Source organism: Scardinius erythrophthalmus (genome assembly GCF_964197995.2).
Source record: "Scardinius erythrophthalmus genome assembly, chromosome: 11".
NCBI classification, from domain to species: domain Eukaryota; kingdom Metazoa; phylum Chordata; class Actinopteri; order Cypriniformes; family Leuciscidae; genus Scardinius; species Scardinius erythrophthalmus.
The window spans coordinates 42,944,399-42,971,898 of NC_138231.1; the positions used below are offsets into that span (position 1 = coordinate 42,944,399).

At 38.6% G+C, this 27,500-nt stretch overlaps 3 protein-coding genes across 7 annotated transcripts in view; 2 read left to right on the forward strand and 1 right to left on the reverse strand.

The window, feature by feature from the left end:
* mmachc (metabolism of cobalamin associated C) overlaps window positions 1-9,099 on the forward strand; it is an 11,896-nt gene extending 2,797 nt beyond the window's left edge. For 2 of the 4 annotated variants that reach the window (XM_081378609.1, XM_081378608.1), the window contains exons 2-4: window positions 4,166-4,363; window positions 5,813-5,965; window positions 8,020-8,992. In XM_081378609.1, coding sequence (XP_081234735.1) covers window positions 4,166-4,363; window positions 5,813-5,965; window positions 8,020-8,361 — 693 coding nt within the window. In that variant the 3' untranslated portion in view covers window positions 8,362-8,992. Of the gene's footprint in view, window positions 1-3,700; window positions 3,868-4,165; window positions 4,364-5,812; window positions 5,966-8,019 lie in introns of those variants that run through there. The other 2 variants (XM_081378610.1, XM_081378607.1) reach the window with 2 other exon arrangements.
* A 5,086-nt stretch (window positions 9,100-14,185) lies between these two features.
* Window positions 14,186-19,774, forward strand: LOC308699057 (protein leg1a-like). Its single transcript, XM_081379620.1, has 6 exons — window positions 14,186-14,562; window positions 15,458-15,550; window positions 15,653-15,837; window positions 17,139-17,260; window positions 17,399-17,637; window positions 19,488-19,774. The coding sequence occupies exons 1-6, from the start codon at window positions 14,268-14,270 to the stop codon at window positions 19,637-19,639; spliced, it is 1,086 nt and encodes a 361-aa protein (XP_081235746.1). The 5' UTR covers window positions 14,186-14,267; the 3' UTR covers window positions 19,640-19,774.
* The window catches only part of themis (thymocyte selection associated), an 18,489-nt gene continuing 10,733 nt past the window's right edge, over window positions 19,745-27,500 (reverse strand). For both annotated transcript variants that reach the window (XR_014031136.1, XM_081379619.1), the window contains 2 exons: window positions 23,287-23,407; window positions 19,745-21,145 (listed from right to left, as the gene is read on the reverse strand). Coding sequence is in view for 1 of the 2 variants with exons in the window: in XM_081379619.1 (XP_081235745.1) it covers window positions 20,970-21,145; window positions 23,287-23,407 (297 nt within the window). In the remaining variant the exon portion in view is untranslated. The remainder of the gene's footprint in view (window positions 21,146-23,286; window positions 23,408-27,500) is intronic.

Here is a 27,500-nt window from a genome sequence, read left to right on the forward strand (position 1 = left end):
TGCAAGCAGTGAGACAGTCTGTACATTCCACAAACAACAGAACAAACCTCATTCGGCATGGCAGTCTGCCTACAGCTCCTTGGTACGATGGCCTTCACCAGTCTCAAAAGTAAGGACTTTGTAGCGAATTTCAGCACGTATATTAAAAACACCTCTACTTGTTTCCGCCCAGTTTCAAACTGGGGTGCGTTTCCCGAAAGCATCGTTGGCCAACTATGGTCGCAAGTTCATCGCAATGTCCATTGAACTCTATTGGTAACGACGGAACTTGCGACCATAGTTGGCCAACGATGCTTTCAGGAAACGCACCCCTGGGGACCTTTTGCGTGTGAGGCGAACGTGATAACCACTACACTACGGAAACCTGTCTTCAGGTTGCAGACAGAAATCTTCTGGTGCACGCTTGTTAAAAAGCGTATAAAGGTAAAGAGAGATAAACCCTCCTGGCGTGGCAAACAGTTTAAAGTTTCTGTCAAAACACAACCACTGTTTCTGCTCGGTTTCGAACCGAGGACCTTTCGCGTGTTAAGCGAACGTGATGACCACTACACTACAGAAACCTAATGGTCCTTTGCGTGTGCTTTTTCGAAGATGGCTCCATCCCATAACCTGCCCTGCAAGCAGTGAGACAGTCTGTACATTCCACAAACAACAGAACAAACCTCATTCGGCATGGCAGTCTGCCTACAGCTCCTTGGTACGATGGCCTTCACCAGTCTCAAAAGTAAGGACTTTGTAGCGAATTTCAGCACGTATATTAAAAACACCTCTACTTGTTTCCGCCCAGTTTCAAACTGGGGACCTTTCGCGTGTGAGGCGAACGTGATAACCACTACACTACAGAAACCTGTCTTCAGGGTGCAGACAGAAATCTTCTGGTGCACGCTTGTTAAAAAGCGTATAAAGGAAAAGAGAGCTGAACCCTCCTAGCATGGCCAAAAGTTTAAAGTTTCTGTCAAAACACAACCACTGTTTCTGCTCGGTTTCGAACCGAGGACCTTTCGCGTGTTAGGCGAACGTGATGACCACTACACTACAGAAACCTAATGGTCCTTTGCGTGTGCTTTTTCGAAGATGGCTCCATCCCATAACCTGCCCTGCAAGCAGTGAGACAGTCTGTACATTCCACAAACAACAGAACAAACCTCATTCGGCATGGCAGTCTGCCTACAGCTCCTTGGTACGATGGCCTTCACCAGTCTCAAAAGTAAGGACTTTGTAGCGAATTTCAGCACGTATATTAAAAACACCTCTACTTGTTTCCGCCCAGTTTCAAACTGGGGACCTTTCGCGTGTGAGGCGAACGTGATAACCACTACACTACAGAAACCTGTCTTCAGGGTGCAGACAGAAATCTTCTGGTGCACGCTTGTTAAAAAGCGTATAAAGGAAAAGAGAGCTGAACCCTCCTAGCATGGCCAAAAGTTTAAAGTTTCTGTCAAAACACAGTCACTGTTTCTGCTCGGTTTCAAACCGAGGATCTTTCGCGTGTTAGGCGAACGTGATGACCACTACACTACAGAAACCTCATGGTCCTTTGCATTTTTTAAAAAAAGAAAAGAAAACGAGCTGGGTGGGAGGAGCCTGCACCAGACATTACCCTTGCTGAGCATGGTGGCATGTGCGTGGGAGCACATTGACCCAACGTCTCATGGGTACAGCTCGAGTTTCTCTTCATTCACGCATAAATCTTTCGCCTTTTACTAAAGATTTCCGTGGAGGGGAACATTTGCGAGTTTCTGGTATTTTTGGATGCCCTGCTCACAGCAGAGCTGCGTTTGTTGGCGGCTTGCTCCGAAGATAACCACTGATAACCACTACACTACGTAAACTTCAGGTAGAAACAATTCGACCGCTTCTAGTGTACGCTTGTTCAAAAGCGACTGAAACGATAGACTGCCCAGTGTTCTTAAAAGGGCAAAAAGCTGCTCTTTTTAGTGGCAGACCAAACATTTTTTATTACTCTACAGGAAACCTCAATGGTCATTTGTTTTATCATTTGTTCTCACACGCGAAAGGTCCCCAGTTTGAAACTGGGCGGAAACTGAATACTGCCTATGCTCTTCTCATTCAGCACTGCAGGAAAAAATATAATTTCCGGGTTCTAATTTGGCCTTAGAAAACCAGTAAAATCGATTTTTCCATATTAATTTGTGAAAATTTAAAATGTTTAATAAAGGGGCAAAAAGTCATAAACAAAAATCTGAAAATACGTTAATATTTATTTTTTTGCACAGCATTTGGTGTTCGTCCGTGTTCATTAGTTTTTTTGTTTAATATTGAAAGTAGAAAACAGGAAAACAGTTAAAAAAAAAAAAAAACAACGAAAAACAAGTATTCAGCAGCAGCTTGATTTTTCGTTTTTCGTTCTCATGTAGATAAATTTATAAACAGCTTGAATATTCGATTTCTACACGTGGGCGGGAATGAAACGCCCCTTTCCTCTGATTTGTCAGCCGAAGATCAAACCATTCCGTCATCAGTTTTTCCTCACTTCCGCACAGCAGAATAAAAGTCCTCCGCTGCTGCAGTTGTATGGATTCTTAAAGGGTAACTAAACCCTAAACCAACTTTTTTTAGTTAATGATCTGTAAGAATGGGGCTTTATTATTGCTGTTCATTGATTAGAGTAACTTTTTTGACATTTGGGTATAAAGTGTTTTAATTCTACAATATATGGTGTAAAAACGTCTGAGTGCTGCCCTCTTCAGGTTGAATGGTGGCTACTGCAGTTGAATTTTCCTATTGGATGTTTGCGGTACTACAGGTTCCAGCTCACCACGCCCTTGGTACGAGCTCACCATGCCCATGGCAGTATAAAAACCATCTTGTTTCGTCAAAACCACTGTAGCGAGTCAGGAGTTGGAATTGCGAGTATTGAAAACGATCAGGATAGAGTATTTTAGCATCTGTTTAGCTTAGCATTTATATAGTTATTTAGATTATTTCGCATTTTGCTGGACTTTTTATTGCAACTACTACATTTCATATTTTTCTCATCAAACAGCCAGACTAATGGCTCATCATGATTTTTTTATATTGCAGTATGCATCCTAAATGATTTCTGTGCACATCATTAATGTTTTAAATTCATATGCCTTGTATATCTAGAATATCTTCCTCTCCCTCTTGCAGCATCTCTTTTCTTCTCTGATGACGAGGGCGGGGCAACCTGTCAATCACACGAGATCCACCAATAGCAAACCACAACCATCCAATCAATTCCCCACAGACAAAATCTGCATGTTCAGTACAGTAAAACAGGGGTCTCTTACATGCCACATGTGAGGGACCCCCATCCTAAAATTTAAAAGGCAGCTATACTGTATTTATTTTATGGAAAAATACTCAATTTATACTGAGATAAATATGTGTAAATTATTATTTGGAAAATATTTTTTTAAAAGTTTATATAGTTCTGTACTGTGTATTATTTATTTGTTTATTTTAATCTATTTTAATAATTTATTTAATTGCATTTTATTCATTTATTAATATCGATTTTTTAAGACATTTATTTATTTATTTTAACCATTAAGTTATACCAAATTCGTATTTTAAATATTTTTTTATTTATCTTAATCTGATTAATTATTTATTTTTATTTATTTATTTAAAAACTTTTCCAAGGACCTCTTAGCGCTCTCCGGTGGCCTAAAAACCCCTTCTGTAAAACACATTATGGTTCCTCCGAGATTGACGCTTCAGACTCCTGTCCACTATACGGCGCAAATGCACGCCACAAAACACCGTAATATTATGAGAAGAAGAGCAATGGCGATCTCCAGTGAGCGCGTCCTAGAGGATCTTATAGGGACTTTCCGCGAGTCTTTAAAAGCACACGGTTTTGAAATTTACCCTTTTAAGGTAACATATCCGACTCCACGAACATAATAAAAACAAACAGACTCGATAATGAAAGTATTCGGCGTCTGTATATTATAGTGGTGCATGTATTATAATGTTACGTCTATCCACGTGAACTAGTTCTGCTCATGTTTTCATAAGCAGTCAGAACCACCTGTGCACGCACACATAGTGGGGAATAAACATCTTCAGACGTCACTTATGTATACAGCTCTGAATGTGACCACTAAATGTGTTGAGCTGAGCTCCCAGTTTGTATGTTTGTTACTCTTAGGCTCATATTTGTGTTTTCTGGCAGGTTGGCTGGTACAATGCAGTGCTATCTCATGGCCATCACCTCCCTTACCCAGAAGACACTCTGGCTGTGGTGGTCCTGAGCACTCCGGCCATGTTCGAGCGCTCGTTCCTGCCCTTCTTACAGAGCCGGCGCTGTGAGGGCCTCAGGGACCCCATAGATCAGTGCAGCGCACACACCATCTCAGCCTGCGTCTCACTGGTAGGATTCAGTGCAGGACAACAAAGATGATTTACACTGCCTCGGATTTTTCCTCGGATCATAACTTGACTCCTTTTTTGGTTCGATTTCTTTTCTGTTTTTATCTAGAGCAGGAGTTTTCTAACCCACAGGGTGGAATAGCTTAGATAAAAACAGTGTAAAAATGTTTTAATAAATAAAAGATTAAACTAAATTAAATTATTAAATTTGATTAAAATGAAAAATAAATCAAACAAATAAATGAACTTTTAAGTAAATCAGGTAGCACTCTGAATCAGCATGCACCAATGCTACACTTTTCTGTCATAATCATTTAACAAACAAGTATTCGATATTTTTTTGTTTCTGCTTTAAATTATTACATTGTTTAAATTAATACATTCTAGCTAACTGTGATTTGTATATGTACATTTCTGAAATGCATAACTTAGACAGTCACCTCTGATAACAGATCAGTCTAAATTGTAATGTGGAATTTTCTGTAAAGCTGCTTTGAAACGATGTGTATTGTGAAAACCGCTATACAAATAAATGTGAATTTAATTTAATTTAAGGTTCATTTGTTAACGTTAAAGGAATAGCGGAGGATCTTTCCGAATTTTAGATAAGACCCGCCCTCTCCACTTTTTGAAAAGTTTGATTGATTCACCAGAATGATTGACAATTAGGAGGACCAATAGTATAGGTGATCCACCCGGAAGTAAAAATTCCTCCGCTATACCTTTAATGTATTAACTAACATTAACTAACAAGTCGTTCATTGTTAGTTCAGAGTGCATTAACTAATGTTAACAAATATAACTTTTGATTTGAATGTATTAGCAAACACATTGAAATTAACATTAACTAAGATTAATAAGTATTGTTAATTCTTAGTTCATGTAAATTTATTGTAAAGTGTTATCGTAAATCAATAATTAGTTGATACATTAGATTAATAGAAATTGATTAAAATAAATAAAATTGATTCGAATAAATAATAAATTAATGCATTTGACTAAAATAAATACATTTTGATTTAAATAAATATAATAAAATGTATAAATAAATAACAAGAAGGAAAGCAGTGATTAAACTAAGTAACTAAATTAATAAATACATTGATTAAAATAAAAAAGATTTAAATAAGTAAATGAAATTTGATTTAAATAAAGAATTAATATATTTGATTGCAAAGCATTTAACTGTACTACAATTAGTAGAAAAATGCATTAATGTAATATAAATATAAATATTTTCCACATTTATAATTGACATTTTCCACAGTATTAATTGGGTCTTTATACATAAAAAATATATATACATTCTCTCTCTCTCTCTCTCTCTCTCTCTCTCTCTCTCTCTCTCTCTCTCTCTCTCTCTCTCTCTCTCTCTCTCTCTCTCTCTCTCTCTCTCTCTCTCTCTCTCTCTCTCTCTCTCTCTCTCTCTCTCTCTCTCTCTCTCTCTCAGTGTTTTCCCGATCACGCTGTGGATGTTAGTTATGATTATGAGATGCTGCCCAGCAGAAGACCCAAGTTTCTCGCCCAGACCGCCGCACACATATCAGGAGCTGCGTATTACTACCAGAAATCAGACATCCACAGTCCACCGTGGGCTGATCAGGTCAGCCAGACACTGTCATCATGTTTATCACGCTTTATGATATCAGTCGATTGAAATATTTAACTTTGATTCATCAGAAAACTAAATTATTAGGGCTGTGACAGGCTTATGAAAAAAACAACATGTTACAACTCCAAGTTTCATGCAATTTAAAGCATGCTAAGAGTCTCAAAAGCATCAAAAATGAATATTAAAGTTTGACGCATTGCCATGACAACAGTATGCAAGACATCAAGAATCATTTCACAGGTGTACATCTGTGGTGTCTTGACATTATCCTGACAAAGACTGAAGCAGATCGGGTAAAAACAAGAGGAGTATAATAGATTTCCTGCTGCCAGTTGGTGGCGCTATAACTTTGACTCACAATAGTCACATCCATGTGATCGGCCTCTTACAACAAACACACAGCTGAAGTTTCATCAAAAATCAATTTTTGTCCTAAATTTGTTTCAACGCCACTGCCAATCCTTTTGAGATCGTAATTTAGCATCCTTAGGCCATGTCCACACTAATATATTTTATGGCCGTCCGTCCACACTGAGATGGCGTTTTTATTAATGAAAACGAAGCTTTTTTTATAACGCACTCCAAAGTGGATACATTTGAAAACACCGTTTTCGTGTTGTAGTGTGGACTGTGAAGCCGGTGGTATTTAAAAACGATGATGTAAATGTAATCATGTGACGCATATTGTACCAATATATATTCATGTTTATACCAGTATTGTGCCTGTTATGTGCCGTTCACTTTCACACTGTTGCTAAAAATATTCTACATTGCACACTCTTCATATCACAGTCCTGCAGAGATTTTTACTCATTTTTCCATCTGAATCATATCAGTGATCTTTTGTGGGGTTTTATGCATGCGCTGTATAAGGTGAATTTAGCGTATTCAGGCGTTTATCAAAAGTATCTCATCCACACTGAAACGCCTGAAAACGCTAGTGTGGACGCAGAGCGTTTATAAACGAAAATGCCGTTTTCAAATGTATCCGGATTAATGCTGCCTTAATGTCTTGGTGTTGACTGAGTTTTGTTGCGATCGGATGAATGCCCTTTGGAGAAGTATATCAAATTCGAGTTAGTATTCCAAAAAACGATAATAGCCAACTTCCTGTTTGCCTAAAAATGGTCCGCTGTGGAGCCCCGTATAGTATAGTAATAATTTAGTACTTTCTCCTATTTTATTGATGGTTTCCTCTTTTCCGATCATTTGGAATGAGGATAAAAAAAAAACAAAAAAACATGTAAATAAATTCCAACATCAATTCAGTATCTACTATTTCCTGAATATTACTGATGAACTGATCAAAAAGTAGGGCACTGTTCACATGCATTTTACTACTATATAATAATTTAGTGCTTTCTCCTGTTATTGGTTTCCTCTTTTCTCATCATTTGGAATGAGGATAAAAAAAATCTAAGTAAAACATGCAAATAAGTTCAAACATCAGTTCAATATCTACTATTTCCTCAATATTATGAAATTCAAGAGGGCCGCCCCCTGATGACGTCATAATATGCAAATTAGATTAGTATATTTACACCTCACATAAACTTTCAGTCATCCCCAACATTTTTCTAATTTACAGTAGATCTCTATCTTAAAGCCCTTTCAAGCCACAAGCTTTTGAAATTTTGATGCATTTAAAAAAAAAAAAAAAACCTTGGCGCCTAAAGGGTTAAGGGACCCAAAACTGCCTGAAAGGTTTAAAATAATAATAATAATATATCTAAGGGAAACAGTAGGGCCTTCATCCTTTCAGGGCTTGGGCCCTAATTAGATAGTGTAATAACTTCAAGTGTGTACTGAGAATCTCCATGCCTCCCTGAATTGATCTAGAATCTGTGTGCAGTTTGTGTATGTCACTGTGTTGCACACAGTCTATATGTGACTATAGTCCCCCCTAACCCTAACAGTTATCATGCAAGCTTATTTGTGTTGAACAGCTGTACAAGATCTTTCAGTGGCCCGTCTCGTCTATGCTAATGTGGAATGGATAGATATTGTCTGCTGTTCCTGAAAGTCTTTCTCCTTATTCTGCACAGAAGATGTTTGGAGTCTGCATACACCCCAAGCTGGGCGGCTGGTTTGCTATACGAGCCCTGCTGGTCTTCAAGGATGTGCGAGTGGGAGCGGATCTCCAGCAGAACGATCCTCCAGACTGTGTGCGCTCACAGGAGGAGCGGATCGACCTGCTGGAGAGGTTTAACTTCCGCTGGCAGGACGGGAGCTACAGAGACATTGTGCCCGCGGAGGAGAGGTACTCGGATCAGCAGAGAGAGTATTTCACGACTCCTCCAGACCAGCGGGTGGAGCTGCTCAGACGCTGGGGCTTTCTGACGGAGACGGACACTGAGACGCAGAGCTCCACGAGCAAACAGGGCTGATTACACACTTTCATAGCCGTTTTCCCAAAGATGTGCTCTGCTGTGTGGAAGACACATTTAAAAAATAATAAAAAGAAGGCAATTGAGGCTTTTAACTTGCAATTCAGACTTTTTTTCTTGCAGTTTCAAGTTTATATCTCACAATTCGGCCTAGTTTGTATTTGCAAATTATTTTATCACAATAGTCAAAATCGTGAGAACTCGCAATTACATTTTTATGTATTATTTAATGGTGGAAACAAACTTCCATATGGCTATTTTGAATTGCGTTCAATGTATTACGATACTGTGAACATGAACATTCTGCAAGTGTCTCACTGTAATCGCTATTCCACTACAGAGAAAATGTATAAATAATCAATTATTTTTTTAATTTAATAAAACAAAGAGAATTAGGGGTGAGTATTCTGTCATGGGAAAGTACACCCTCCAGCTTTCAAGAGGCCTTTTTTAATATTTTAATTATTTTATAAATTACCACTAGAGGGCACTCCACGCCAGACTATTGCCACTCAGTATTGGCCTTCATTTCCCATCATCCTCTGCTGGTTTCATTATCACATTACCTCTTTCTATGAAAGCCTGGTTCACTCACTCACTCTGTCTGTTAAACTGCAATGCTGAGCCATTGTATCTTGTTTCTCCCTTGTCTTTTTTTCATTGTTACAGAACAGTTGCAATTTTTACCTTGTAACTATAGCTTTAAAATAATATATAGAGTAAAACTTCAAGACCGTTATTACAGATTTTGCAGTTTGACTTAATTTGAACGTACTATTTATATGTCTTGTTTTGTAAAAGCAATGAGCAATCCGATGCCATGCTGTATTGCAGTGATGGGCAATCAATTAATGTATTTAACATACATAATTACTTTTGAGTATTTAGAAATTTTGCTGGACAGAAAATAATCAGATGGATCAAGTACTTTGAGAAATTGTATTTTGTGTATTTAAAATGCATAGATATCTAAGTATGTCAGAGTATTCTTGAATAAGAAAATAACTTTAATAATCAGACTTATTAGGAATACTAAATATAGTCTATCACATTTGTTTGTTTTTTGTTTTAGATGCAAGTAATTTACATGACACATTATGTGGTGTCCAGTGCTCTCGCTGTGAGCTCATGACCAGTAACCCGAAGAAAGAAGTTTTAAAGCCGTATGACCTTTCCCAGATCCGGCCCACACCTGGGACGACACTATGTCGCTGTCTGGGTTCTTTTTCAGAACGGAAACGTTAAAAAGAAACATCCTGCTCATCCACAGAAGGAGCAGTGCTTCTCAAAGCCGTCCTGAAGCCTCGCCACTGCACATTCTCCCTCGGGTCTTGCAGTCTTCAAAAAAAGGGAAGAGACTATTGCCTCTATTCAGTTTTCTAAAATTAATACTTACTAATAATAATGATTAATTCAAGCAAAGTGTTTTCATGGCAGGTTTACTGATTATCAAACATGACTGTACTTTGCTGTTAAGTGCAACTGCAACATCAAACCACATTTACAGTATCGAACTTATGCTGTAGTGTTATGAACTGCTCGGAGATGCAAAGGCTGAGAATCCAAACGCAGTAGTTTATTAAAGAGTAATCCAAATAGGCAAAAGGTCCAAACTGATGCCAGGGCAGGAACTCAGGCAAACAGGGTTAATCTAAGAGATAGCCGAACAGGAGAAAACTGGAAAACAGGCAACAGGGTCCAAAACATGGACCAGATACTCAGTCTGGGCAGCGAGTTCTGGGAAATGTAGACCATGTTGTATTGGCAATGGACTAGGAGGATATCAAGGGCACTCCAGCTGGTGATCGTGACAGTCAGAGGGGAAGATATGCAGGGTATAAAGTGTTTTAGGTTTCTTCTAATCATATAAGCGCATGTTATCACAGAGAAAATAAATTACAGATGACTGATGACTGTACTCTATGCCTAATATAATGCTGTAAGAACCATTTATGTTAAATATGGTCTGAAAAATCTACAGAGAGGATTGCAAATTTGAGTATGCATTCCATTAGCCAAGTTATAGGGACATCAAATATGTAATAGCGTAGTAATATACAGTTACAGTATATGTATAATTCTATTACATTTGTATTTCAAGAAGAATGTTTTTACAGGATGACTTTGCTTTTATAAGTACCATTATTAGTTATTGTTAGTTATTATTAGTTATTGATTTCCCCCTAGTGTTTAATCTGTTAGAGCACAGTATTAGGAACACCAAGGCGATAGGTTTGATTCCCATGCAAGAATGTTTATCTATTTACAGAACTGGTAAATGTATATGCCTTGAAGTATCTTGGGATAAGAGCATTTGCCAAATGCAAATATTATAGTGATTTGTCTATGCAAGTTGCAACCATGTGAATCCCTCACTTATAATGTTATTTTTGCTTTAAAGGGGTCATGAACTGCATTCTTTTTTAATTCTATAATGTTCTCTGAAGTCCACTCATAACGTTATCACGATTTTCACATCAAAAAGCATCATAATTTAGTAGAGATAAGCTATTTTCTATCCTGTTTTTGTTGGGTGTGTTTCATTCAAGACTTGGAAGTAAACGCCCTCCGCTATGATTAAGTTAAAGACATTTTCAATGTCCTTGCAATCGTGTGGAATTGTTTCGAAAACTCCAGAAATTGATAAATATCTCATTACACAGTCGTTCTTAAATTCGATGAAGTGAAAAACACACATTGTCATTTACAGTGTCGTTTTAAATCAAATTAAACGTTGTAATGTCTTACTGATGATATAACAGAAGATGTTTCTCACTGAAGTTTTATTCAAGATTACAGCGAATGACTTTGATAAAAACAATTACAAAAGCAGTGTTTTCTACGTGCTTTCCTCCGTATCCGGGAATCCCCCGCATCAACCCCATAAATGCTGAAGTAAAGAAAAGCACATAACAGCACGTCTCTCTCGTATTTACTACTACACGACATGCGTGGATCGGTGGGCGGGGCTAAAGAGGCAATGATGTAGAAGTAGGCGTTGATCTTCTGCAGAGGCGGTCTTTCGTCGCACTATGACGTCATACTGTGACAAAATCCAAAATGGTTCGTTTGGGCAGCTTGGTTTCAATAAAAGCTGTTTTGGACTAACAATGAAGTTTTGAGTTCTGAAACTTTACAGGATATTTTTATAGAAAAATGACAATGAGTGTACATTATAAATTGTTTATGCTCAGTAAGTGCATGATTAAATATTAATGCAGTTTTTTTTTTCTTGCACAAATGTTGCAATAGTGCACATTGGTGACAAAATGAATTCTTAAATGTCCAAATAAAATATCAAAATATGACATTATTTTGGAGCTATGAAAATACAGTAGTCCAACCCCTGACCTAATCCTATTAACATACAATCATAACTTGGCATCAATGTCATTTTATGCAATGACAAGGTAATAAAGGATCAGTTTTCCCATCTACAGGATCAAACTACACAGGAAACAAGGGCCTACATGAAAGCAGGACTTAAGTCAAGATTTTGGATTTCTTTCCAGGCTCACGTATCTAGTGGAAGAAACTGACTTCTACAGTAGTGAGGTATTGTCAATGTCCAGAACCTCTCAAAAAAACTTTACCTCTAAAGGTTATTTATATAAAAATATATATATATATATATTCATGTGTTTCAGTGCATTTAAATACGAATGCTTTAAGTCATCTAAGGTGATATGTTGTCCGTTTTCAACAGACATAAAATGTTTTGTATTGGTTCTGACCAAATGCTCTAAGTTTTAACGATAGACAGAAGAGAGCAAAGGTTGCAAAAGTTATTTTTAGAACCTCTCAATACAACATGCACCCATAAATGTTTGGTTGAACTCAGTGAAACCGTTATGTCACATGCGTACTCTGGTTAGATGTGCTAGATGACACTATGACCATATCGCATCAAGTTAAACATTACACAAGTTGCTCACTGCTCTCAAGAAGTACATTATATAAGACATAGATTTTGTTTTCCTGTAAACAAGATATGACAGTTACATTATATAATAGTATTGCATTGTATTTATTTACCCCTTAAGGGTATATTAGGGCAATCCCAGACAGCAACATAGTGTCGGCCCAGATCCGGCCCAGATCTGGTGCTAGTGGAATCCACATGTACTGTACCAGATGTGGCCCGGATCGGGGCCGACACTATGTTGCTGTCTGGGATGGGTTTGATTCAAAGGGAATGCATTGATAAAATGTGGAATTCAATACTAGTCTTTTTGGATAAAATGAGTGTAAATATGTAATACATAACCGAATAATGTACAAACATAACCCAATTTTCTGAGAGTACAGCAGGGGTGAACAGTGCCAGTTTGGTGCCCTAAGCATAATTCCTTTATGATGCCCCCCATCCCGACCCCGGGGAAAAAAACGTTTGTTTTTGCCAGTTTAACTTTATATTACCAAACATAAAACTCAATACCAATAACACAATAGCAGCATCACAGTATAAAACTTAAGAACACTAAAAAGAGACAGTAAAATCTTCACAGCTTTGCTGACTTTGTAAACATATGTAGAATAGCCAACACACACTACACATTTGAAAGTGCAAACTTTTCTTCAGTAAACAGAATAGCAAAATAAAAAAATTCTCAAAATAATCCAGACATGTTTTTCCCAAATTCAATTTCACTTTGAATAAATTACATTTGACAAAATATTCAAACAAAGAATCTCATACTGGAAAAAATTATAAACATTTAAAACTGAAAGCATGGCAGGAGTTCTGAGGTGCAATAATGCACACAATTAAACAGTATTGTTTGCTTTATATCATTCATAATGACATTTTATATTTTTTATATATTTAACAGGAATTATTAGCCTACCATGTGCACTGCACTGACTGCTAATGTTAACTGTTACTGAGAAAGTATCAACCACCGTCAGGTCAAAATAAACCATAAACTACTGCTCAATACCTAAAGAAAGATAGTAAAGAAAGTAACAGCTAGCTGGCGTCAGTTATTTGTATTGCTTTGTATTAGGTAATGTTTAACAGTAAAATCTCAATTTAGCTTGCACCGAAGTTATAAGTTATGATAACATAAGTCAGCAAGTTCGAGGCGCGTTACATGCAGCACATTTCCCGTATTTAAGAATGATTAAACATGGACTTACCTGCAAGTGATGCACGGGCATCATCTCGCAGTTTCTTCTTCTTTCTCCTGCTGTCTTTTAGGGGCCATTTCCAAAAAAGTTGCCTACTGTCTGTCTGTCAAACTTCCTTCGCAAAGGCGCCCGCGCGAACCACCGGCACGGACCATCCAGCGCGGAGGGGGGGCAGTACTTTCTAGACTAAAGCAATTAAATGATCTTGTTCCCCCTTTTTTGTTACATATACATGGCTAAAATGTGCCTAATAATATTTCTGTAGGCTAATGAAATAATATCGGCATTATAATTTTTTTTTTTCATTAGGCTATTTCTGGTGGCCCCTCAGCACTTGGTGCCCTACGCACAGCGCGTGTGATGCGCGTGGTGGGAGCGGCGGCGCTGGTTGTGAATAAAATCAGTGGCCGGACATATATTTAGAGGATTTTTCATTTATTGAAATATAAGTGTATTAGTAACTTTATAAAAAAAAAAAACAAAAAAAAAAAACACTCAATTCATGTTTCGTTTCGAAATGCCTTCTTAGATTATATTCTTTGAAAACCGTGACTGACTCTTTCTTGACATATGAGACACATTGGTTTTTCTTTGTATTCACAGAGAAAATTGAGCATAAAATGTTTGTGTTCGTCAAAATGCATCAATCCCCACCCACACACTCATTTGGTCCTGTCTCCATTTGGGACCAAAGTCCTTTGTTTGCTCTTAGATTTAAGCCCCTGTACTGACCACAGGACTACTGACCGGCAGTCTAGCTGGATCTTCAACTAGATATGGATCTCATCAGAGCGGCGGGTGCTGTGGTGGTGTTGGCTGTGCTCAGCCAGGCTGCAGTAGTGACTGAGAATGGACTTCCTATTCTGTGGGAGAAGGCCCCGAGCGAGCTCTCCCAGCTGCCCACAGTCGACGGGGTGATCCAGATCGACCCATGGGACTACTTGCAGAGGATGGCTTTGTACAAGCTGCTGATCAACTCTACGGATCCCTACATGAGCTCCATGGGCCCTGGAGAAAAGGAGAGTCCTCTGTGGAGTCTTCCTCTGCAGCTGGGCTGGAAACTCAAATCAGGTATGATCTAAAACATCTTTAAAAATGGTTTAATTCTGAAAGGTTTCTGTGATGGTTATGGGATCACTAGCTCTGTATAAAAAGTATTACATTGTGGGTGTGTGGATTAAAGTATATGTGAAAAAATGACACATGCATGTAAATATGAATACATACACTATATCCGGGGTGTCCAGACTCGCTCATGGAGAGCCACTGTCCTGCAGAGTTTACCTCCAACTTGCCTCAACACTCCTGCCTGGAAGTCTCTAGTAAGAGCTTGATTAGCTGGTTCAGGTGTTTAATTGGGGTTAAAGCTAAACTCTGCAGGATAGTGGCCCTCCAGGAGTAGGATTGGACACTCCTGCACTATATGGACAAAAGTATTGGGACACAGATTTTGATTTAATGTGTTTGATTTAATAACAGATCCCTGACCTCAACCACTCTGGGGACATCAGAGACTTATCTTACATCTTGTGAAAAGGGCATTATACCACCCCTTTAAAAGCCAATGAAAAGAGATATGTCTTAAGACTAGATTTGAATGCAGATAAAGTAAAAGCAACCCTAATGCAGTTTGGATGGCTGTTCCATAAAGTGGGACCACAAACTGAACTCACAAATGCTCGACTGGACGAATTGGCAAAAATTCTCATAAAAACACTCCGAAATCTTGTGGAAATCCTTCCTAGAAGTGGAAGCTGTTATAGTTGCAAAATGGGCACCAACTCCATATTAATGTCTATGTATTAAGAATGTGATGTCCCTGTCGGTGTAATGGTCAGGTGTCCCAATACTTTTGTCCATATAGTGTAGTCAGGAGTCAGGAAATTCAGCTCAGTACAGTATGTTAGCACACTAATTTAACAAAGGGACGCTTTGGTTGCCGCTAAAGTTTCACTTTACATCGTAGGCCGGTTGACTGACCCAAGCCCTGGCAGTACTAGCACTTGTGGATTGGAAAGTTCAGAGCCGGTTTGCATCTCTCCTCAGAGCTGGTATGCATGTAAGTGCAGCTCTACATTTGCACCACTAGATGGACATAAAGCTATACCTTTTTTAAATCCCGTCCTGTATCTTCTCATTTTGTCCCTTGCACTCTCTGCAGGTGTGAACTACTATATGTCTGTGCTTCCATTCCTGGCAGCAGTTCAGACAGGCGTGGTTGGGAAGGGTGCGGTTCAGATACAGATCCAGGTCCCAGCGGAGGTGGCTCAGGATTACTGCTCAAGCTACACAGACTGCTCCACCAAACACCCCGATGCCATGTCCAAATGGCAAACATTTTTCCAGGTGTCATTGTTCAGCTCCTGTCACTTTCTCTCTGGATGCACATAAATATTCACATTCACGCATTGTGACTCACAAATGTGACCCTGGATCACAAAACTAGTCACAAGTATATTTGTGGCAAGAGCCAACAATACATTGTATGGGTCAAAATTTATTGAGAATATAAGCAGATAAGATGACACTGTACATGACGACTGCTACCGTAACAAACACCTCAAACTAAACACAATACAATGTCAAGCAATAACAGCAATTATCATGCATGCACACATGGGATATCAGTAGTTTAAGAAGCACCGCATCTATACGTAATGGGGGCCAAACGTCTGTGACCACATTGTTATAACAACAAATAAAAAAACATTTAAAGTAACTGGAAGTAAGCAAATTTGTGACAATGCCCACGTTAAAGTCCAACTGAAATCAAAATTGACCCTATTTACTTTGTTAGCGCATATTACTAGTCTTATGGTGAACAATTAATCCGTGCAAGTTAAAACAAAGAAAAGAATTGTTTGCCGTCGTAATCTTTAATCAAAGTCTAAAAAGTTACTTCCGGTCTGGAATGGCGTCCCTTCTCTGATGACGTAGGTTTGACCATAGATATCATATAAAGGCTAGATGTCTTAAGGCGGAGTCACTTCCGGCATCACCGGCGGCCATCTTACTATAGGGCTCTGTGAATTAAGGTGAGTGATCAGCACGCACACAAATCCTCTTATCTCGGTGAAATCTTGACGGATTTACAAACGGTTTGGTTTCTTACAAACGTCATTACCGTGGCTATAATTCTTTCATATGGAAGTCCATTTGTATAATTTTTCATATGTATGCAGTTTCATAGCTACATCTCTGACGTTTATAACAAACCAAACCGTTTGAAAATCGGTAGAAAATTGAGCAAGTTATGGTTATTTAAAAGTACATGCACCATGTTACGAGTGAGCGAGCACCCTGTCGTAAGATGGCCGCCGTGTGCGGACGTCGACCTCCATTGGCCAGCAGCGCGGACGAGACATCTAGCCTTTATATGATATCTATGGGTTTGACGGCTTGGTTTGGGAAACACTTAACCACTCCCCTCAAACCGTTAGTCCGCTATGAGCGAGAGATGGAGAGGAGGAGCGCTAGAGTAAAACCCTGCCCTCTGTTCATTCCGTTTCACTGGGAAATACGTCACAGCACTGGAGAAGTCGTTTGCAACTTCCAGTTCACGGGGACTTTAAGGTCTTCGTACGAAAGGTTGTTGAGACTTGTAAGCTCAAGCACTAACCGCTGCTCTTTCCTGTGTTTCCCTGTAGTCTCTGCAGCAGATCAGTGAATCTGAGGACACAGATTTTTACAAGAAGGATCAGATTCTGGGACTGATGTGGGCAGCAGAGGAGGAGTCTCTACTGACCGCATACACCGCCTGCAGAGAAAGGTCCATATATGCTTCATAACACATTCAAACATCTAACATCATGCCATTTCCCTAAACCAAATATGTGTTGATACTCTTCGGCAGGGGCCTTCTGTTTTAACGAAACCTGTTTTGAGGCTTCTTTTATCATTGCTGTAGGCAGAAGTTGTACTCCTCTCCCGAGGCTCGGTTTGGACAGAGCTGGCTCCGCTCGGCAGCGTATGTAGCAGCTGCTCGTTTCCACGCCAGCATCGAGAGGTCAGAGAAGTTCATGGCTCCCTTGCCAAGCCGGGTTCTGCAGGAGTCCGACAGCCCGCCCAACATCGCCGATCTCAGCGCAGAGGAGAACCACACACTCTACATTTTCAGCTGGATGAACAGTGTGAATCAACTGCTTGGTAAGAATATCAGAGGGATGGAGAGAGGTTGTACAGCAGGAGTCCAAACGTCTACTAGGACCACTAGGGACATTTAAATACTTTTCTGTTCTATCCTATCAAAACATCGACATGAGTAAATGATACCAGAGTTTTCATTTTTGGGCGAATTAAAACCTGATCATGTTCTCCAACATGATCCAAAGAGCATCAGGGTTATTATTAACTAAAACTACTAAAAACATCTCTGTTAATTGAAATTAAACATAAATATCAGTTGAAGCAAATAAATAAAAACTAAAGCTGAAATGAAAATAAAAAAAATAATTTAAAAAAAGTAACAAAATTTCAAAAGCACATGACAAAATGACTAACAATTCAACAAAAAATAACATGAAAACTAAAAATATAAGCTAGTTCAAAATATTAATAAAACGCTAAAATAACAGTGGTTTCAATGGAATAAGAAAATCTGACTCTCTCTTGTTAGGGGATTTACAGTCAAAGACCCAGAAGCAGATATAATGAATGAAGACCCGGAGTCAAGAGTGCAGTCAATTTAAGACAAGAGTCAGAATTATAATAAATGAAAGAAAAGTTTTACTGAAGATAGTCAGTTTCAGGACTCACTCACACAGGAGATCGTAGGCCGCCCCGCTTACAGTTACAAAGATCACAGCAGTGATACCCTTCACCACACACATAATTTCCCACACACATACAGATAGACTGAAGCATATCTCCATCGATTAGACCCTGAAGTTCGGCACGTCACTTTCCACCCTCCAATCTGCGTCTCTAGTCGCCAACATGTCAAAGAAAACAAGTCAATCTCTAATAATGCCACTTGTTCCTTAATCTGAAACCAAGAAGACTAACACACACACACACACACAGCTTCTTCAAGGCTGGATTTGGCCAGGCTCTAACTATAAACAGGAGAGTCGTCTCAAAACATCAAGATAATGCGTTCTTTCTCTCAAGGAGAGGACACTTTAGTCTAACTGGAAAGTAAGGCTTTAACAAAGAAATGGTCCCTTAAACTATAGACTTCAATGCCCCCCTGTGACCATAGTTGTCAGAGTACCATAGAAAAGCAGATTGATGTATTGACATGTTAAAGAAGTCCATAATTCACTTCTGGAAGCCGGGCTAAATGAGCAAGCACTGTTCCTGCATTCCTGGCATTTAAGCCAGACCTTCAGTCACCTCTCAGATAGTTCATACAGACTAGAAGAATACATGAAAGGACATTTTTGATAATCACACTGGTAACTTCTAAAACAAAGTAAAATCTCATAAGCCTAGAGAAGTCATTCAACTCATTTGATATTTGGAAGGAAAAATATTAATACCTTGATTATAATCACTCATTAGATATGCATTGAAGCAGCAGTGTGTTCCAGAATCCACCCCTTCACTCTCTACAAACAGTCACATGATCAGTGTCCCTTACATTTGATTAGTCACCTAGAGATAGTTTAGAATCTCCTCTTAAATGTTCATTTTAATGTTTAATTTTGTATTCTATACGGTCATTGTGGTCTCAGACATTGTGTACATATGTTTGTGGCTCAATACAATTGATGGATTAATAAAAAATCTAAACTGTAATTAGATTAGATCATGCAATTTTATTTAATTGTTTTGGTGAGAAACAATCTCACATGATTTTATGATCCCATGTTGCACAAAGAGTTTCTTGTAGTATAGCAAACTTGTTGCAAAATTGAATCTTTACACAACAATAAAGTGATTACAAGGCTAACTTAAAATTCCTAATATTTTGCAAATATTAACCAATACAACTGAAACCATCTGTGATTAACTCATGAATCCCATCTCAGTGCATTATTTTGTGTTTTGGGCAGGCGGTTCTCTGGTGAGACTCTGGCGTAGTGCTATGTGTTCAGCTCAGGCTCGGGAGAAAGGTCAGGCCCTTCTCCATGACCTCGTCCTTGACCCCAAGTTCCCTGTTAGCGGTCTGATGTCAATCCTGACCGAGATGACCACCAGCTGCTGACATCTCCAACAGATTGAAGAGCTGGTTAAAACGTGTGTGCTGTGGTCACGACACCTGCGCCATTCACATCTTTAACTAATAAAAAAAGAAGAAATCAAACACTGCTCCTTTCCATCTCTTTTATTTAAACCAGACAAAATACACAAAAACATGACAACAATATGTCTTGCTCCACAAAATACTGTGGAAAAAAATACTTTAAATTCTGTGGCTTTATATAACAAGACTGTACACGACTGTACAAGAAACCTGTGATAAATCTAACCTTAGGTTAACAATAATACTAAAACAAATATTCCACTGGCACACATACAAATAAAAAAGTCAATATGCAGAATGAATGGGCAAATAACGATGATGATGATCCACAGCCCGTTCTCAGTATGTGCAGCTGCAGCCTGGAGAGACACGAGGTTACGCCGGAAACCTCTAAACGCCTCACGATAAAAACACTTCGTTTCTAACAGCTTTGTTGTCAGTACTGCATTTTTGTCCAATGCCAATAAATTGAATTCCTCATGTCATTGTAATGTAATAACACTATTTGACTGGCACACAAATGTGAGCTCAGGTTAAAACGACTCTCCCTTGAATGCGTTTGGGAGCATGTTTCTCTTGGACAAGCGGCAGCATCAAACGCCATGGAGTGAGAACGGGTTGTGATCCAGTCGCTTGTATACCCACCTTTAAAAAGAGAAATCATTTTCTGTATGATTTTATCAGTATCGTACATCTACAGGCCAAATGGGTTCTTTGTGATTTTCCCAAACATTATTATATTGTCTGACCTGGTATTGAGTTTGCTAGGAAGTCCATTGTGAAGATTGGACAAACAATGCTGTTTGTACTGTATATGGAGAAAGACAGACATTGCTTTAATAATTCAGCCCTAAAACCCTTCTCAGATTTATGAATAGCAATCGCTTTTCTGACATGATCCACACCTAAACTCTTCAGAACCATTTGCTTTTTAGGAATTAGGTAAATAATGTCCTGTCTGTTAAAGGGAGACCATAATTTGATCAAACAAAGATGCTTGTGAACTAATGCACTTTAACCTGTTTGCTCGAGGCTTGATATTAATCCCATTAAGAAAAGCATTTCCAAAAATCACAGCGTCAGCAGAGTGCACATTTTTACAATGGGATTTGAAAACATTGACCTTCACCTAATAGATTACTTCCATTCCATCATATGTATAGTTAATGTATAGCGATTATTAAATAAATAAGCCTGGGTCATGTAATTAATGTCATGTGAAATGGCTTTTTCCTTGTGTGTTGCACCATGTTGTGTTTCACTCATATATATATATATATATTGTGTATAATCATATTGTGTTACTCGGCTTTCCTTTCACGCCCATGTTAATTGGCTGTTCCTGGTACACCCTTCTTATGTTGTCAAGCTGATCCTCATCTATATATTCATAATCATGCACATCATTGTCGTCATCTTGGTTGTTTTCGATGGATATGTCGTCCAGACTTCGGCCCTTGGCGAGAGCTGAAGGAGAATCAAACGGCAACACAAAGTTTGGGTGAGGACACAAGGGCACACAAGCCTTAACACACAGCCTGGTAAAGTGTGTCATTTTTTGTGTTAAAATACCTTCTCATGTCCAACCTAAATGTATAGAGCTAATTATAAAAGAAGCAACTAGTAGATAAAAGATAGAGCAGATACAGCAAGTATTCAGGAAACGTCTCGGTTACGTATGTAACCCTCGTTCCCTGAGTAGGGAACAGAGATGTTACGTTATGATGACTAGTGGGGTTTCGCTTAGAAAGCCTCTCATCTTTGAGAATACAAAACGAGCCAATGACAAGAAAATGCCATGGGTCTGGGGAAGTTGCATTGCGTAACTCCATCCTACCTCGTAGGCCAGGGGTCTCCAACCTTTTTTCATTGGAGAGCTACTTTTTAAAAATGAAAGTGGCCGAGAGCTACTCATGTAATACAATACTTAAATCTCTTAAATAATGTCTCATAACTCTCATATTAACAACTATCCAAACTGTTTTAGACCTAAAATAGTTTTTGTAGGCCTATATATGTCACCCTTAAATGTCAGAGAAAAGAACAGAATCAGAGATTAAAAAAAAAAAATTATAGAAAATTGTACTTTGCATATACTGTAAAAACACATAATTATAGATGATTTTATAGTGCATCATAACTAGAGATGAAATGGCATGAAAATTTCATTTCATATAGTGACCAAAATGTTCATGGTTATCACAGAATCCTGTTCAGAAAGTACTAATACTATACAATAAAATCAATTCACCGAATTTTATGTCGAAAAGCAGCAAATAACAAATAAACTTAGCATCAATATGCACTTTTTGTTTACATAAACATTAAAATAATAATAGTAAAAATGATGGCCAGATTTAAAGGAGTGTCTTGCAACATGTTATCTACTAACATGTACAAGTTCAAATAAAGTTTTGATAAAAAAGTTTTTATAAAAAGATAAACCTCACATATTTCAGACTTTAAATCATTTTTATAAAAAGAACGAGTCAAAAAAGATCAATTACTGACATTTACAATGCAAATTAGCTTATCTTTTATTATTAATAGTAAAATTCGGTCTGATTTTCCCGTGGCGTCTGTCGTTGCTAGGTTGCACTCTCATCCTTCATGTTGACTCGCTGCGCCTGGAAAAAATTAGCGCGTCGCTTCAATTATTTGAAATAACGAACTTGAACACGCAAAAGACGCGACATTTGAACGGCCCTTGGCGAGCTACCTCCAATCAGGCCACGAGCTACTGGTAGCTCGCGAGCGACGTGTTGGAGACCCCTGTCGTAGGCATATAAGGAAATACGCTGGCAACACGCAGTTATGTTTTCTCGCTGAGGAGCCGAGACTGAACTCAGGCGTTCCAGCGGTACAGAGAGACTGGCATGGACGAAGGACTCCTACTTAACACAGGAATACCAAGTTACACTTGGAAGCATATCTCTGTGGAAATACGCAACACAATGCCTGCCCGAACGGAGGACTTACAGAATACACATATGACCCGCAAGCGGGCTGCATATGGAAGAACACTGCGGTATCCAGGTCGCAGGGTGGAGTCTTTCATGGGTGGCAAGCCCTGAGGTCCTGAAACACTGCGTTCTGTCTACGCAAGCACGGAGGGCGTGTACTGGACAGAGCAGTGCCAAGGCTGGGTCTGCCTCCTCCAAGGACACGGGCGAAACATCATTAAAAGTGACTTCTTTTTGCAAGCTCTTTTGTGAGAGGGGAAAACTCTGCAGAGTGTTGAAGCAACCAGGGAGAACACACGACTGGCAGATCTCGCTGGAGATCGCTGTCACACCAACACCTGGAGAGTAGCTCGTCTCGAAGAGTGAAGAGAGAAGATCTCAGAATGGCTTGTGGAGTGAAGAATGCTCTTGGCTTCCTTATATACCCACGAGGTGGGGCAGAATTACGCTATGCAAATTCCGCAGACCCATGGCATTGGCATTGGCTCGTTTTGTAATCTCGAAGGTGAGAGGCTTTCTAAGCGAAACCCCATTCGTCGTCACAACGTAACTCGTAGTGACCACGATTGGTGGCACAGACATTGCACACTTCACATTTAACATATGCTGATAAACACTAAAGAGAAAGTTGCTGAATGTTCCTACCTTTCCGCAGGGTAGGTTTTGGCAATGTGACTGGACTATTGGGAATCTTTTTGTCATTTCCATTTTTTGAGTCACTGCATTGCATGAAGTCATCTTGTTTTAAAGGGTCAGCAGAAAGAGTCTGTTACGGGGATGACAGAACAATAGGAAATTACATGATGTAAATAATAAATGAATATAAAAGTAGCATATTTTTGATTGCTTTGCCATTATTTTCACAATCAGTTTTTTAAAAACCCATCAAATCGCAGATTTTGAATCAATGAGCTTTGTACTTAGAGTTTTGAAAATTTACCAGAGCAGCGTGAACATTTAACAATTCTTTAACAATCACAGCAGTATATAAAATATGTAAATGCATTAATATACTTCGGTTCAACAGGGCTAAAGACACACCTTAAGATAAACATGCTTTCCACTGCTCTTATAGTGTGTGATTGCAGAAAAAAAATACATGTTTGTATTGAACATTGATGGAGCAACAGATTCTATGTGAAAATAAATAATGTGTTTTTAATAATGAATCTTGTTTTTATTAATTAGGCAAGGCAAGGCAAGGCAAGGCAAGGCAAGTTTATTTATATAGCACATTTCATACACAATGGTAATTCAAAGTGCTTTACATACTATTAAAAATAAACAGAAGAAATAAGAATATACAAAACAGTTTAGAATAAAGAAACAAGAAAGAACTAAAAATAATTAAAACAGTTTAGAATAAAGAACAGTTTAAAATAAAGAAACGAGAAAGAACTAAAAATAATTAAAACAGTTTAAAATAAAGACTAAAATAAGACACAGTATAAACAGTCGGACAAACAGTGACACAGTGCTCATTCATTAAATGCAAAGTTAAACAGATGTGTTTTGAGTCTGGATTTGAATGTGACTAATGTAGGAGCACATCTGATCTCTCCTGGAAGCTGGTTCCAGCTGCGGCTGGCATAATAGCTAAAAGCAGACTCTCCATGCTTAGAGTGAACCCTTGGAACTTCTAGCTGATATAATCCTAATGATCTGAGTAATCTGTTGGGTTTGTATTCCGTGAGCATATCTGCAATGTATTGAGGTCCTAGGCCATTAAATGATTTATATACTAGTAATAATACTTTAAAATCAATCCTATAAGTAACTGGCAGCCAGTGTAATGACCTGAGGACTGGTGTGATATGTTCATATTTTCTGGTTCTGCTAAGAATCCTGGCGGCAGCGTTCTGTATGAGCTGCAAATGTTTTATGGTCTTTTTGGGAAGGCCAGTTAGGAGTCCATTACAGTAATCCACCCTGCTGGTGATGAAAGCATGCACAAGTTTCTCTAAGTCTTGACTGGAAACAAAGCATCTAATTCTTGCAATATTTTTCAGATGATAGTATGCTGATTTAGTTATTGCTTTGACATGACTATTGAAACTAAGGTCTGACTCTAAAGACACACCAAGATTCCTGACTTGATTTTTAGTTGTTTGACCTTTAGAGTGAAGGTATGCGTTCACCTTGAGAACTTCATCTTTGTTTCCAAACACAATGATTTCAGTTTTGTCTTTGTTTAACTGTAGAAAGTTTTGGCACATCCAGCTGTTGACTTCGTCAATGCATTGGCACAGGGAGTCAATGGGGCTGTAATCATTAGGCGATAGGGCTAAGTAGAGCTGTGTGTCGTCTGCATAGCTGTGGTAAGCGATTTGGTTCTTTCTCATTATTTGGCTCATTGGGAGCATGTACAGGTTGAACAGGAGTGGCGCAAGAATTGAGCCTTGAGGGACTCCGCATGTCATGGGCGTCCACTCAGACTTATGATCTCCTATACTCACATAATAACCTCTCCCATCTAAGTATGACCTGAACCATTTTAGGAATATCCCAGAAATCCCCACCCAGTTTTCCAGCCTGTCCAGAAGTATTTTGTGATCGACAGTGTCAAATGCAGCACTGAGGTCGAGTAGTACCAGCACTGATAATTTGCCTGAATCAGTATTTAAGCGAATATCGTTTATTATCTTTATGAGCGCTGTCTCTGTGCTGTGGTGCGGTCGGAAACCAGATTGAAAATTATCAAAGTATCCATTTGAGTTTAAGAATTTGTTCAGCTGGTTGAAGACAACTTTTTCAATGATTTTGCCTGTGAAAGGAAGATTTGAGATCGGTCTATAGTTGCTTAATATAGTCTTATCCAGATTGCTCTTTTTCAGGAGGGGTTTGACAACAGCAGTTTTAAGGGAGTTTGGAAAACTTCCATAGAAAAGTGAGGCATTTACCACTTCTAGGAGATCTGCTTCTAAACAGTCTAACACACTTTTAAAAAAAGATGTGGGAAGTGTGTCAAGGGCGCAGGTTGATGTTTTAAGGTGCTGAACGGTTTCTTTCAGAATTTTGCCATCAATTTCTTCAAAATCAGACATAGTAACTACTTTCTCAGGTTGTAGTCTGATCTGTCTGACCTCAGTGCAACTCAAGGATGTGCTGATCACCTTTCTAATATTATTGATTTTCTCAGAGAAAAAGGTAGCAAACTCACTACACTTGCTGTCGGAGAGCATTTCACTGGGAATCTGGCTTGGGGGATTTGTTAGTCTGTCGACAGTAGCGAAGAGATTTCGAGTATTATTTAGGTTTCTGTTTATGATATTGGAGAAGAAAGTCTGTCTAGCTTTGCCTAGTTCCATATTGAAAGCACGAATGGTGTCTCTATAGATGTTATAGTGGATTACAAGTTTTGTCTTTCGCCACATGCGCTCTGATTTTCTGCATTGTCTTTTCATAATTTGCACAGCTGTTGAGTTTCTCCAAGGTGCTTTTTGTTTACCATTCTTCCTGACTTTCACAGGAGCAATATCATCAATTACATTTTTAACCTTCGAGTTAAAAGAAACAAGGAGAGAATCAACCGAGTCAGCAGATATGCTCGGTCTTAGGGATATGGCCTTCATAAATAGTACACTAGTGTTCTCATTTAGGCATCTCTTCTTGACAGACACAGATCTAACTTCAATGGCAGGAGAGATCAATAAATCAAAGAAAATACAGTAATGATCAGAGAGTGCGACATCCTTAATATCATTCAATGAAATGTTTAGACCCTTACTGATAAGTAAATCTAGAGTGTGTCCACGATTGTGTGTGGGCCCATGTACATGTTGAATCAGATCAAAAGTTTTTAAAACAATAATGATTTCTTTTGCCATATTGTTTTCTGCATTATCTATGTGGATGTTAAAATCTCCAGCAATGGCAAAACAGTCAAACTCTGAGGTAATTGCTGATAACAGTTCTGTAAAGTCTTCAGCAAAGGCTGAAGAGTATTTTGGAGGCCTGTAAATAGTGATAAGTAAAATCCGTGGAGCACCTTTTAACACAATACCCAGATATTCGAAAGACGGGTAATTACCAAATGATATTTGCTTACATTGATAGACATCTTTAAAAAGAGCAGCTACACCCCCACCTCTCCTTCCAGCTCTGGAGACACTCATAAAGGTAAAGTTCGGAGGAGATGTTTCATTGAGGATTGTTGCACTGCAGCTGGCTTCTAGCCAAGTTTCATTTAGAAATATAAAGTCCAGGTTGTATGTGCTTATAAAGTCATTGACTAGAAGTGATTTATTTTTAAGTGAGCGGATGTTTAAAAGTGCTAACTTAACAGTCTTGCTTTTTGTGTCCACAATCTTAGTTTGTCGTGTGATAGGCCCCAGATTAGATGGGTTTGCTGTACGGCTTTTAAAGGCCTTAGACTTTCTAACATGTGAATGAACAGATGATACAGGAACACTGGGTTCCCGCTTGTTCTGTAAACATTTGAGAAAGTTACTGTTATCACAGCGGGGACCCGGCACAAATCACTTGGAGCTGGTATCAGTTGATTTTGTATTAATTAAACATGCATCTTGAAAAGCAGGTGTTTTGGAAAGTGCTACGGCAAGTTGTTCCACATCTAGTGGTTTAGAGGAATATAAAATCAAAGGCGCCTTTAGCCCTGTTGTTCCCTATTATACATGTATCATTATAGGTCAGGCTTAAAATGCAACACTCAGTTTTATACAGTTTATAACAAAGTCTTTCTGTTATACGTCTTTCTATCATTTTTTTTTGGTCTCCTCCACTAACAATGTCTGTGAGGATGAAAATCTGAAAGTGTAACAAGAGAAACAAAATGTGAAAAATAATAATAATAAATAATAAAGTACATGCAAGAGCTCTGTCAAGTCGATGTTAGTCGA

Bases quoted from the DNA above. Each gene is read 5' to 3' on its own strand.
- LOC308699057 (XM_081379620.1), top strand. From the start codon at position 14,268: ATGGATCTCATCAGAGCGGCGGGTGCTGTGGTGGTGTTGGCTGTGCTC. The intron at 17,261-17,398 runs GTCCATATATGC...TCATTGCTGTAG, and splicing joins TACACCGCCTGCAGAGAAAG to GCAGAAGTTGTACTCCTCTC. The intron at 17,638-19,487 runs GTAAGAATATCA...TGTTTTGGGCAG, and splicing joins CAGTGTGAATCAACTGCTTG to GCGGTTCTCTGGTGAGACTC.